The 14,269-nt window shown below is 34.1% G+C and overlaps 2 protein-coding genes across 2 annotated transcripts; both read left to right on the top strand.

The window, feature by feature from the left end:
- The first annotated feature begins 4,091 nt into the window (after window positions 1-4,091).
- LOC113776009 (cytochrome P450 93A3-like) lies at window positions 4,092-6,678 on the top strand. Its single transcript, XM_027321075.1, has 2 exons — window positions 4,092-5,047; window positions 5,995-6,678. The coding sequence occupies exons 1-2, from the start codon at window positions 4,139-4,141 to the stop codon at window positions 6,631-6,633; spliced, it is 1,548 nt and encodes a 515-aa protein (XP_027176876.1). The 5' UTR covers window positions 4,092-4,138; the 3' UTR covers window positions 6,634-6,678.
- A 1,387-nt stretch (window positions 6,679-8,065) lies between these two features.
- On the top strand, window positions 8,066-10,346 carry LOC113773795 (cytochrome P450 93A3-like). The gene is made up of 2 exons (XM_027318407.1): window positions 8,066-8,308; window positions 9,702-10,346. The coding sequence occupies exons 1-2, from the start codon at window positions 8,066-8,068 to the stop codon at window positions 10,344-10,346; spliced, it is 888 nt and encodes a 295-aa protein (XP_027174208.1).
- Window positions 10,347-14,269: the final 3,923 nt, after the last annotated feature.

Raw genomic sequence — 14,269 nt, 5'->3', positions numbered from 1 at the left:
ACAAGCCAATCAGCAGGGCAGCTTCACTTTCAGCAATTGGAGAAATTTCAATCTTCAACAACAAACTTTAATTGGAAGCTCCCAATACCTTATATTATAAAATATATGCACTATATATATGGATCCCTGGTTGAGTTTATTATATTTCAACGTCATTGAGCATATTACCCTGCAAAGCTCAAAATAAATCATAGAGTACTATAGATTTATGTTTTGTCCCCTTCACTCAAGAAACACTACCCTGCAGAATTATGCTCAGGCTTGGACTTACAATCGCGATGGAGTAACTTTGAGTTAAATGCAATTTGCCCCTTGAACTATCATTATTTACAGTTTACGCCTAACTCTCATTTAAAATCTACTACCTTTTACAGTTTTTTTACCACTTATTCATGGTTCATTGTGGAAAGCAATAAAAACCACTTTATTTTGCTATCAATTTTCTATTAATAGAACTAATGGGTAAGAAAGACGTCTAATGTGGAATGAACAGAGTATGTTCTTCACATAGCAAAGTTACTGAAACTCATTTAATTCAAAAACAAATTGCTAAATATAATATTAATGTTCCTTTGACCTGATTAAAACCTTCTTCTTATTAAATCGATCCACATCCATGAACAGATGTTGTAAATAGGGATATTAAAAAAAGGAAAAACCCAAAAAGTAGAAAAAAGAAACGATTGGACAAACCCAAAAGAAATTAGGGTAACCAAGCCTACATTTGAAAATGTCTCAAACCAGTCAAGAAAATAGAGTTAAGGTAAGGGTTTTGGTTTCCAAAAAGTGTCTGATTACCCGAACTTGAACCGCATGTGTCCAGTTTGCACAGGCGTTATTATTTGTACACAAAATTAGATCTGAAAAGAAAAGATGAGCCTCTTTATTGCGAAGAAGGATTAGTAGATGTTAAGAAATTAGGATATGCCAGCTCTACTTCAGGCTATTGCCAAGAAAACACTAAGGCTTCATCCACCAGGGAGGGAGTTATTCTGAGAGCATAAGTGAAGGTTGCACTGTTAAAGGTTATCACATACCATCAAAGACTAGACTTATATTCAAGTTATGGGTATTCCTAGGGACCCTAAGTATTGGGAAAACCCTGTTGAATTTCAACCCGAAAGGTTTCTCACATAAAATGGAAGCCTAAATGGCCAATTGGATGTGAGGGGACAACATTTATCATCTCTTGCCATTTGGCCTGGAATTTCACTGGCACAACAAATTGTTCAAACAAGCCTCGCTGCTATGGTTCAGTTATGTTTTGAATGGAAGATCGATCGTAAAAGGAAATAGCAAAATTGACATGGATGAGGGAAAAGGTGCAACTCTTCCTAGAGTTCATCCTTCGGCTTGATTATCAGTTGCAAGGTTCAATCTAGTCCCGCTCATTTGACCAATTGCTTTGCATGATCAAAAATTACCCGTAACTTCATGCAATTTCAACTTTCCAATATAAAATAAGTGGAAACGTCGAATATTGAGAGATAGATTTTCACTGCTAAGTCCTCAGCTTTGAAAAATTAGAGTTTCCAGTCTTTTAAATTAAAGCTCTACTATCAGTTTAGTCCACCACGTTATCTTTTTAGCCACCTTATCCACACTATTAAGCCAACATAGCATGTTAAAAAAATTTTGAACAAAAATATCCTTCTCTCTTATAGCACTGTTAGATGGTTATTGTCACATGTCGCTTTATCCTCTTAAACCACAATCCCACTATTAATTTATTAGGGATGACAACTAGGTGTTTGGGACAGAGGAACCCTACCCCCTACCCTGTTATCATATAACTTCCCCCTGCCCCCACCTCATTCCAATCCCCTAGCGAGTACCCACAGAGGCACCTATTCCTAACACCTTTATTATTAGAAAAGGCTAATACTACCACCACCACTACTACTAATAGTACTATTATTTGGAAAAACTAATATTAGAAGTACTACTAATAGTTTAACCTAACACAATATGAAAAAAATAGATGTATTAATAATTTAACATGAAAAAAAGAAGTGTTAGTAATTATATATATATTTTTAGGGGACGGGGTGGGGGATAGGTCGGAGTTATGCTTCCCCGCCTCCTGCCCCATTTAAGATTGAAGAAGAAAAATTCTCCCATCCCCCATCCCCTCCCCCCCAGGTCCACACCTCTCCTCATGAACACTTGCTTCCATTACCATTGAATCAACTTAGTATGTTGAAAACTTTTAATGAAATATCCTTGGGTTGTATATAATTTTAAAAAAATTAAACAATTGGAATGGCTATTCTTCTTTTTTTTTTTTTACTCTAAGAGTACCAAGAAAATAAAAGAAAAATAATTTTTCTTCTTTCTTTTTTAAATATTATTCATACCAAGAAAAAAAGAAATGGGTAAGAGGGACATAGAAAACTCAATTTTGAATAGGAGAAAAATATAAAAGAATCCAATATTATCATGATTTCAAGGTAGGTAAGAGTTGAGTGATGGATGGAAGAGTAAGGAGTGATTTTAAAATAATAAAATAATTATATTCTTTCTTGTTCTTCTTTTTTTCACAATTTAGTTATCTCTCTTTTCTTGTTTTTCTTTTAGTATCAATAAAAGTGCAAGGAAAAATGGGAGAAGAACACCTTTGACTTTTTTTTCTTGGTATTTAAAAAGGTGAAATAAGAAAGGAGAAGAACCATCTAAATTTTTGATTTTTTAATTATAAAAGAGAGGAAGGTATCTTCTTCTAAACCCTTTCAACATGCTAAATTCGCTTAACAATGATGTAAAGTACCTAAATAATAATATTAGGGGGTAAATTAATAATAATCTTATAGTTTATGGGGTAATGTAATAATGATTTTAAAAGTTAAAAATATTTTTTTTACTTGAACTAACAAACACCGTTACATCTGACGATTAGTTTTGAAAGTAACTAACAAAATAACGTTAAGAAAGAAATTAATTGTAGTACAAAATGTTAGAGGGGTAAAATGGGGTAAATACAATAACCCTTTCCAATTAGATTTTGCGTAGAAGAGCTTAATAAAATTTCGTTAGGGATCCTTCTAATTGAGTACTAATTTACTTTTGGATGAAAGCAGGACAGCGCCAGAAAAGCAATGCTCTCTTTGCATTGTTAGCGAGCGGCCCAATCGGAAGGGGATTGGCCCCGAGTTTAGTTAAGTCAAGGGCCGAAGGCAGGGGAATAGATCTCCTGAGTCCCGACTTTGCAATGATTGATTTGGAAAAGTCTTTCTTGATAGCCACCCACGAAATAATTTGCGTTGATCAAGTTCGAGTTGAGTAATTAAAGTCGTTGTCTGAGGTATTTTTTAGTTTCTGCCCTGACTTGGAGTCTTGGACTGTGGAAAATTGAGGAGCAAAATTAGAGAAGAATGAAAACGACATATATGAAAAGTGAGTTGCATTATTCAACCACTAGTTTGGGGACAAAAATTATGACCAAGGAGTACAAACAGTAGCGATTTGTCTATTATTCCAAGAAAGTTTGCCGGCCAGAATGGATTTTCAGGAAACCAAAAGTGACATTAGGCAAGAGAATGTGAATACTAGAACACTGACAAATTGTATAACAAAAAAAACTGAAGAAAACTTCACACTATGTAATGTTTAAATTGAAAAGATGCTAAAAAACCATGTAAAATTTACTCTATTCAGTTACAAGAATAAACATAACTAGAACAGGCAACAATTGTGAGGAACCACCGAGTCTGAAATCCATCACAACACGAGCATATCAGGAATATGTGGAGAAAATTCTATTTTTTTTCCCTTTTTTATGTAAAATTGAATCAGGATTTATAGCTGATTCAGAAAGAATTCAGCTAAAAACTGCAACAAAATCTTATCCTTGTTGTCTGGATGCAATTTTAGAAACGGTCAAGGTGCAAGACATAAGCAGCATGCAGTTGCAAAAAGCACAGGGTTAATTGGAATCTTTAAAAGATAAATTTCGGTAAAATCAAAGAAGTGCAGGAAGGAGAACCTTGGAATATGAAGATTTACCAACTCTTCGCACCTCCGAGACAAGACAAAGGCTTTAACGAAAAGGAAACATCAACTGTGATAGTTTGATTATTCAATATAAGCAGCAACACTGGAATTTCAGCTTTACAAAGTCAGTTCACATTAGCATTCAATCATGGCCGATATCCAGGGCTACATTTTTCTGTTCCTTATTTGGCTAATCCCCACCGTTCTCCTCCGTGTACTATTCAGAAATCGAAAACTTTCTCGCCTTCCTCCAAGCCCGTTAGCCTTTCCGATCATCGGTCACCTCCATCTTCTTGCTCCAATACCCCATCAAGCTCTCCACAGGGTCTCAAATCGCTATGGACCTTTACTTCACTTGTTCCTTGGGTCTGTTCCTTGTGTTGTTGCTTCTTCACCCGAAATGGCGAAAGTGTTCCTCAAAACACATGAAAATTCCTTTTCTAACCGACCCAATTCTGCTGTTGTTGACTACATAACATATGGTTCACAGGATTTTTCCTTTGCCCCTTATGGACCTTATTGGAAGTTCATGAAAAAGCTATGCATGACTGAACTTCTTGGAGGTCGGACACTAGACCTGTTACTTCCAGTTAGACGCGATGAGATAACACGTTTTATGGAGCTGCTATCGCGAAAATCTAAAGCTGGTGAGGCAGTTGATGTTGGTGCAGAACTCATTAGGCTAGCAAACAATGTGGTATCAAGAATGGCTATGAGCAGACGATGCTCTGAGAATGAAAATGAGGCTGCAGACATAAAGACAATAATTCATGAGATAGCAGAGCTCACAGGGAAGTTTAATGTATCTGATTTTATCTGGTTTTGCAAGAATTTGGATTTGCAGGGATTTAAGAAGAGGATTAGAGATGTAGCTGAGAGGTTTGACGTAATGATTGAGAAGATCATAGAGGAACATCAAGAGACAAGGACGAAGCGTCGGCATAACAATGATGCAGGTCAACAAATGAAGGATCTACTTGATATATTGCTCGATATATCTGAAGATGAAAGCTCAGACATAAGACTGACAAGAGAGAACATCAAGGCTTTTATCCTGGTAAAACTCATGGCTGCCTCCTCTTGTTTTCTTTTACCTTTTATTGTCGCAGTCGATTTATGAAATTGAACTAGATTTCTGCAACAAAAATACCGTATCTACAACCATCAGGGTAGTCAATACATCAGATACAGGATGTTCATCAAAATAGTTAAAGGTGGAAAACTAGATGATTGTTCATTTGATCTGCTCAAGAAATATACGGTACACACAACAATTTTGCAGTTAAAAGTATACTAAATGCCCTGTTTTTCTGGTAAGTGGAGTGAGAGTGCTTAAATTTTCTGCATGCTCCAGTGACTTAGGAACTTTCTCGTTTCCTTGCTTCCATGTCCATATCAGTGGCATGCTACTCTGTACCATAGGGTATTTTTCAATGAATGCATGCTTTGAAGTGCCGGCTTCCAAGTTCCAACCCCAATTACCATATTCCTCGTCAGGAGAACATAAAAGAATTCAGAAGCTGTCAAACGTAATTAAGGGAGTTTTGGACTCAACATTAACCAATTAAATGGAGATTTCTAAGATGTGAACTCAGACATAGTACGATGTAGGCCAACTTGGATTCTTGACTTCTGATTCAGATGATGTTTGGATGCTGATAGGCTTGCTTAACTTGCAGCAATTGGATTAAATATTTACTACAAAAAAGATAAAAGAGAGAATTTGTTGCCCATGGATGATGGATCACGGAATTCATGGATTTGTTTCATGGGCTTTTTAGTTAAACTTTTTCTTCACCTCAATCATCTTCCAAAGATCAAATTGCACGCTGAAAAGATACACCTAAAATTTTTCAAGTTCAGAAAATTCTTGGAGCTGGTTGAGAAACCTTCGTATTCTGACAGTAAATATCATGTCTGTAGAGATCTTGTCCGATGAATGCGACAGGAAGTATGGCAGTTCAGTCTGATGTTGAAATTGAAATCTGTTTCAAATTCTTGCAGGACATATTTGCAGCTGGAACTGACACTTCAGCCATTACACTAGAATGGGCACTGTCAGAGTTAATCAACCATCCACACATTATGCAAAAGGCAGTCCAAGAGATTGACTCTAACATAGGAAAAAACAGACTTATAGATGAATCAGATATTTCAAAACTTCCTTACCTTCAAGCTATAGTAAAAGAAACTCTGAGGCTTCATCCAACAGGGCCAATGATCGTAAGAGAGTCGAGCGAAGACTGCGAAGTTGCAGGTTACCACATACCAGCAAAAACTCGACTTCTCGTTAACGTTTGGGCTATTGGAAGGGACCCCAATTACTGGGAGAATCCACTTGAATTTCGTCCAGAGAGGTTTGTTTTTGAGGAGGGGAATGTCAGCAATAGCCAGCCAGATGTAAGGGGGCAGCATTTTCATCTGTTGCCATTTGGGAGTGGGAGAAGAGGTTGCCCTGGAACTTCATTGGCTTTACAAGTTGTTCAAACAAGTCTTGCAGCAATGCTTCAGTGCTTTGAGTGGAATGTTAATGGAGAAGGAAATGGTAAAGTGGACATGGAAGAAGGACCTGGTATTACCCTTCCTAAAGCTCGTCCTTTAGTTTGTGTCCCAAAGGCTAGGTTCAATCCACTTCCAATATGAAATTAACTAGTATTGAGAAACTGCAAATAATAAATTATGTTTTGAGGAGGGTAAGGAAATTATATGTATATGAAACTCTTCTCTCTTTTTTTTTTGTTTTTGTATGAACTTTGATGAAATGCTTGTCATTTTGGATTATGCTCTTGTATTTTTTGTTACACCTTAATAGGAAAGAATTATGCTTTGTTTTTTTATGTATTTTCAGATTATGGCGAACAATTAGGAGTTTTTGGCTAAAATAATCTACTTTTCAAAAAATAATCCCAAAGTAACACTCTTTCAGTTTTATTCCCTTATTAATCTAGTTATTGCCATGTAGACTCCCCATCAATGGAAAAAAATAACTTATAAATCTTTTGTTTATATATTACACAGTTTTTCTTTATTTAGTGCCTTAAGGACATTCTGTAAACAAATGAAAAAAGGAAAGTGGATCAATAATTAGTGTTTTAAAATTGTTGATCACCCTCCAAATTGCAATGATTTTGTCGAAGAACTTTTTTTTTTCTGCCATTATTCCTCCCTAGCTTTGTTCTTGATTATTATATCACAAGTTCCTTTCTTTTTTTTCTTGTTACTTGCAATTATATATATGGTAGTCTCCTAACTTTGTAAATTTTAAGAAGTTTGCAAAAACTCAAATTGTTTGAAGTACGAGTAAACATTTCAAGATACATAATAATCATAGTTTACGTGAACTATAAAAATTCCACTATAAGGGGAAAGAAAATTTGAAAAAAATTCTCTTGCATTTTTTGACTTATCAAAAGAGAATACATTCCAAAAAAATAGGAGAGAGAAAATATAACTAGATCAGTGTTAGTATCAAAATTAACACGCTATATGAGCCAATCTAATTTGAGAAAGACTAATTAACTCAATAATAGATAGAGAAATATTTTTATTTATCTTTAAGATTGTACATAAGTAGCAAAATTTGAACTATTGAAAGGTTATTAAAAATCTATTGATGTGGATTGTATCTCTTAATATAAGATGGAAATGTGAATACTTTCCATACTCAAAGTCCACATGACAACAAGTAGGTTAACAAGGGAATATATTTTGAAAGTGCATTAGTTTGGGAATAGTTTTAAAGAATGAGGTTATTGTGGAAATAAACTCGAACAATTAGACCTCAACTTATACGCTAATAATGATTTCAGGGATAATGTTGATCATTTCTCGGCCTACTATAAAATGTTTTTGATTGATGCGCTCGGATAAACATTGGTGAATCATGAGAAAGATCTCACGAATTTTTTTTTTTTAAAAAAAGACATGATATTTATGACTTGTGTAATTAAAGAAGGCGTGTTGTCAAAGATTAATTCTTTTCACAATCTTTATTAAGTAATTGGATTTCGAACACTAAGATGTGCACTTTTTTTTAGTGAAGTGATAACTGAGATTACACCCTCGAACATGTGCAATGCCTCTTGAACACCGTTTGGGACCCCTGAGCAAGCTTGATCTGTTTGGATATGGGAAAAGGTTGAAGAGCTTGATTATGAAGTTTGATACTTTGATTGAAAAGATAATGGCTGAACATGAAAATGACAGAAATTCCGGTGGGAAGGAAAGGAAAGATATCATGGTTCTGCTCTTAGAGATTTACAGGGATGAAAATGCTGAAGTGAAGCTAAGCAGAACCAACATCAAGTCCTTTCTCATGGTATGCATTTTCTACCTCTCTCATTCAGACACACACAGGCAAACAGTACTAGTCTCCAGGCCATGAACAGTACCCTTTTGGTAATTGCAAATGCCCTTGATTAGGTTGGGATTAGGAACAACTGTATCAAATAATAAATCATTGAGACAGGGTTAATGTGTGACGTTAGATGATAAAATTGATGATTGGACACAATTTTTCATGAGTAACAATATTTATTGTGTTAATGTTTTCATTTATTGTTTTAGTACTTACATCTATTGTGTCGGTATATACACTTTATAGTACAACCAATATCTGACAATTGTAAAATCTTGGATCCTAACAAATTGATAAGCCAACCTTTAGTTAATGCTAACATATTAACTTGAAAGAAAAGATTAATTCCTAGTGGAAAATTCGACATTAAATCTGATATGGTGCAGACATAAATTAATAGTACATAATAGAAAAGTATTTTGAGTTTATTGATCGCCCCCATATAATTTAGACATTCGTCGTATATTGTGGAAACTTTAGCTAATGGAATTATAGAATTTGGAGTGCATTTTGAAGACAGTAGCTCAGATTCTGTGCTGTTATTGCAAGTAATTAATTAATTTTAACATTCTATTCATTAAAAAAAAAAAAGAGTAGTTTCCACTAAACAAACCCTTTTTTCTTTTTTAGAGTGTTGTCTATGATTCGGATAGAAGGCTTTCATGACTGAGCTAAAAAGGTTCAGCCAAAAAAAATAGAAGAGAAAAAAGGAAACTAAGAAAAGAATACAAAAAGTGATTAGGACGAAAATGATTTTTCAATCTCTTAACCTATTGATTTAAGCAACCTGATTGACAATTACGAGACTGGTTGATTTAAACTTCATTTAACATCATTTAATTAAGGGCAAATTCCACTTTACCTCCCTGTGGTTTAGCATTTTTTTACATAACCCCCATATGGTTTCAAAAGCTATATATAACCCCCTCATGATTTCGATTAAAGTGTCAAAGTGACAGGGATGATCATTCGCAACGGAGTAACATAAAATGTCAAAAATACCCTTATGTAAAGTTGAAAATTATTTATTAACCAAGGGGGGTTATGTGTATATTTTGAAAACTATAAGGGGATTATATGGCAAAGTATTAAACCATAAGGGGATTAGTGTGTCATGTATTTATAAGGGTAATTTCAACATTTTTAGAAGTTACGTTACGAATGACTATTTCCGTCACTTTGACACTTTAATTCAAACCATGACGAGGTTATGTATAACTTTTGAAATTATAAGGGGGTTATGTAAACAAATGCTAAACCACAGGGGGTAAAATGTAATTTGCCCTTTAATTAACGTTAACAGTAAGATTTGATTGTCCGTTTTATGTGGTTGTTTTGTTAAAATTGCAAACAGGAACTTTTCATGGCAGGCACAGATTCGACAAGTGTGGCATTGCACTGGGCAATAGCAGAGCTGATTAACCACCCACAAGCATTCAAGAAGCGTAGGGAGGAAATCAACACTGTAGTTGGATCAACAAGGCTAGTAGAGGAATCAGATATCCCCAATCTTCCATACTTGCAAGCCGTGGTCAAGGAAACTCTGAGATTACATCCTTCAGCATCTTTGATTTTTCGTAGATGTGACAAAGACTGCAAGATCAATGGCTATGATGTACTTGCAAATGAAAGGGTAATATTCGATTTAAAAGCAATAATGAGGGACCCAAATTCGTGGGAAAATCCCCTAGATTTTCTACCACAAAGGTTCACAACAGATTTCGAAGAAAGATATGATCATTCTAGGATGGATGTCAGAGGCCAAAACTTGAGGATTTTCCCTTTTGGGAGCGGAAGGGGATGCCCCGGTGCATCACTAGCTTTAGCAGTCATTCATGGAGCCATTGCCAGGCTTGTTCAGTGCTTTGATTTTGAAGTCCAGGATGGGCAAAGGTTAAACATGGAAGAAGGGTCAGGGTTTTCTGGTGCCATGGTTCATCCACTTCTATGCTATCCCGTTACGCATTTGAATCCTTTGGAGATTGCTAACAAGATTTAGTAATCTTTTCAGTTTGATTACCTACGGGGTTCTTGAACAAGTTTGAATTGTGTACTTAGCTAATTTCTCTTATGAAACTCTTCTATGTAACATTGACCTTACTCTCTCATCTTTTCGTACTTTGAACTTCTATTTTTTAAAGGAAAATTTATTAAATTGGTCCCTAACATTTGCCAAAAAAACTTTTTTAGTCCCTATCATTTAAAATCAGCCAGAATTGTCTCTAATATTTAAATTATGATTCATTTTTGTTATAATGCTCGTATTTATTCATTTCTCTGACTGAAAATAGCACGTCTCTCTCACGTGGGCATATTTTGAAGGGTAAAACCGGAAAATACACTTCATTTCCAATTGACTGAAGCCATCTTTCCTTCATATTTCCCCATTTGTGTCCTAATTGCCTCACTGAAAGAACGAAATTGAAGAGAAAAAACATAGCTGCAACTGGATGATTGTGTAATGGAGGAAGAGAATAGCAAGAAAATATGAAGAAGATGCTATTTTCAGTCGGAGAAATGAGTAAATATGATTATTATGACAAAAATGGATCAAAATTTAAATGTTAGGAACAATTCTGGCAAATTTTAAATGTTAGGGACTAAAAAAGTTTTTTTGACATATGTTAGGGACCAATTTGACAAATTTTCCTTTTTTAAATGTCAATGATGCCATCATATGCAATTTTATCAAGTCGACTATCATAGTCAACCATGCTTATATATGTTAACATTCAATTAACATGACGGTGCCAATTAGCTATAACAGAATGGTTAAACATAAATGTTTTATATATTGAATTGGCATAGATGGGGAAAAAAAGTAGCATAACTTTAGTGCATGGATTTGCATCTCGTTATATTAGGGGTAAATGGAGGCATCTGCTCGAGGGCAACTACCAATACCGTAAAATGGTGAGGCATTGGTGGGATACAAAATGGTATAAAGATCCTTTGTGTTTGCATCTCGTTATAAATTTTCTTATCAATTCAAAGAAAGTAAAATGTAAAATTTACCAAATAGAAATATAATTTTAGCTAATTCTGATTATTCGTTGTGGTCAATTTCTATTATCAGTTTCTGTAATATCTAAAGCAAACCAAAACAAGGCCATTAAAAATGCCAAAACATATGCCTCTATGGACAATGTGATTAACAATCTAATCTAGTACTACATTGCAATTTTCCGAAGTCTGTCTGGTGCATTATAGTCGGGTTGTCGGAGTCTAAATTCTACTCTACCAATGGATAAAGACAAAGACAAGAAATAATGTATAGTCCTCCTTTAGGCTTTAAGGCAGACTTTTATGGATCAAGAATACAGGCGGCTGTGTGTTTGCACAAAAGTTAATTACGTACTTGAATATGATTGTTGCCTTTCATGATCAGTCATGGGCCGGTAATTGTGGACATCCAAGTGTCGCGGGTTGGCTCCTTCCCTAATGCCAAAGCCCGTGCGTCCATGACTGATGCGATGATTGGGACGAACACGTGCGGACCGTGTCACAAAAAAGAGAGCTCCAAATTCACAAAACTCCTATAATAAAGGGCAAATTATATTTTGTTCCCCTCATAGTTTGGATTAAAGTGTCAAAATGACGGAAATGATCATTCGTAATTAGGGATGGCAATGCGCGGTCACCCGCCCCGCGGGGGACTAATGGGGCGGGGGGAATTTTTTTCCCTTCGCCTAGAAACGGGGCGGGGGGCGGGAGAGTGTACCCCCGCCCCATCCCCCGCTCTGCCACCCGCTTTAAAAAAATAAATATATAAAATATATATGTATATAATTATATATATAATATATAATTTAATTAGTTACAAAGTTATGATAATGATATTATTAGTTATATGTATTATATAATGTCTATTAGTATATATAATATAATTGATATTATTAATTATACTAATAATTATATATGTGTACTAATACAAATTATTAATTGGTGATACTAAATTTACTAATACATTTATACTAAATCCCTAATTACACTTAATACAATAACATTTTTTTCTTAAAAAAAGCACAAGCACAATAATGAATTAGTGATTGTATTTGTGCCAAAAGTGAAAACTTGACTACTTTAGTTATATTTATTTCATCATGTTGGATTGTATTCAAATAATTTTTATTTGATTGTTTTTATAAGTTTCAATTGTAAAATTACAATGAATAATAATTTGATGATGTGTTGATATTTTAGTACTTGATTATTTGCTAAAATTTAACCATAATAAAATTATATAACAAATTTTTATTAGCCCCACAGAGGCACCCGCGGGGGAAGGAATCAATCAACATCCAACCATCGTACCGTAAAAATTGGATCGATTCGATCTATAGTCATTAGGGCTTCCTAAAAAGATCTATTAAATTCATCAAGTTGTTCCAAAGGATCAAAATTATTAATGGAATTTCCTGCCGGCTTTCTGTGAAATAGTCGTTTAGCTTTCAAACACACCATAAGCTATATCAATGCTCATGAATAGCCAACCAACAATGAATAGGGAAGGTATTGTAATGCTATATATGAATGACCTTGTATTTGATACTGGTAATAGTGTCAGCAAAAAAACGTGTATACATATATATATATATATATCCACTAAGAATAGTTAGCTTGTGGAGAAATTATTTTCTAACCTTGTTTCAATGTGGACCAGTCCTAACATTTGGACTTTAACATAGGGGTGCATTTAGTTCATCATGCAACCAAGGAGCATGCCCATTTTAATCTCATATGTAAAGTTCGAAATCTCTTAAGCCTAAATTGGGAATGAAAATTATTGCATTTTTTTTTTTTGGGGAAGATAATTCTGATGTGGATGTTTTAGCTGAGATCAGCCTTAGTCTCTTTGACCGAAGAAAGAATAGCAACACTTTATAGATGAATTCATAAAACAAATAAGTTATATTAAATCGGACTATCTTTTCTATTTTAATTATTTATATCAAGATGAAAAGAGTTCTTCCACATTTTTAAAAGTTAAAAACAACATCACATTTCTTTAATAGAGAAGAGGAAAACAGTTATAAATAACTAGAATCTTTTGTTGTAGAAAATGTACAATTAATTATTAATTAAACTTACAAATAGTCTAAAATATTGTATTTGATTAAAGAGATTTATGTACATTAACTTGACTCAATTATTCTGATAATTTCAATATAAAGCTGGAAATAGCTTTCCCCGACATTTGTTGAGAATCAGGATTTGCAAGAAATAATATGAATGAACTTTCTAGCTTGGAGATTCCAACTCGAAATGATAACATGATAGTAGAACATACAACTTAAAAATTGAAATAGTTTTCCATTCTAGATCATTTCCACATACCAAACATAGGATTGTTATATCAATTCTCAAGTATACTGCGCATTACATTGGATCATGACTTGTACGTGTCCCATTATCTCATAACTAGATCACAGTAATTCGGTAACTTCAATGTCACTTATATCATTTGAAATTTTAAATAATTGTGAAAGTATTTACAAATCAGGCATAAAAATGCCTGAAAGATATAGATTAAGAGACAGAATAATAATGTAATTACCAAATTGAGTGGCCTGGAACTCTCTCTTTATATTTTGGGTAAAAAATATAAAAAAACCCCCTTGTGATAAAACCTAATCTATAAAAAAGCTCCCGTGATTTCAAAACATACAAAATGACAGCTCATGTTTTGAACTAAATTGTAAAAGTGACAGAATCCATTAAAATTAACAAAAATGATGTATTGGAACCTAAAAACAAATTTTTTGTACCTAATTTTTAACAAGTATACCTATTCTATTCCTTAACCCTTAATTCTCTCTTTCTAGAGAATGAAACAAATTATTTTGTTGAGTTGTTTTCTACTTAATTATATTAGGGTATTTTTGTCATTTCATTCATCCCCATTAATTTTACCAGATTAAG

The sequence above is a fragment of the Coffea eugenioides genome, chromosome 6, assembly GCF_003713205.1.
Source record: "Coffea eugenioides isolate CCC68of chromosome 6, Ceug_1.0, whole genome shotgun sequence".
Taxonomy (NCBI): Eukaryota; Viridiplantae; Streptophyta; class Magnoliopsida; order Gentianales; family Rubiaceae; genus Coffea; species Coffea eugenioides.
Note: the sequence above shows the minus strand (reverse complement) of the source record. Positions and strands in the feature narration are given on the sequence as shown.

Coding starts and splice junctions, on each gene's coding strand:
- LOC113773795 (XM_027318407.1), top strand. CDS start 8,066: ATGCCTCTTGAACACCGTTTGGGACCCCTGAGCAAGCTTGATCTGTTT. Junction 8,309..9,701: donor ACATCAAGTCCTTTCTCATG/GTATGCATTTTC, acceptor AATTGCAAACAG/GAACTTTTCATGGCAGGCAC.
- LOC113776009 (XM_027321075.1), top strand. CDS start 4,139: ATGGCCGATATCCAGGGCTACATTTTTCTGTTCCTTATTTGGCTAATC. Junction 5,048..5,994: donor ACATCAAGGCTTTTATCCTG/GTAAAACTCATG, acceptor AAATTCTTGCAG/GACATATTTGCAGCTGGAAC.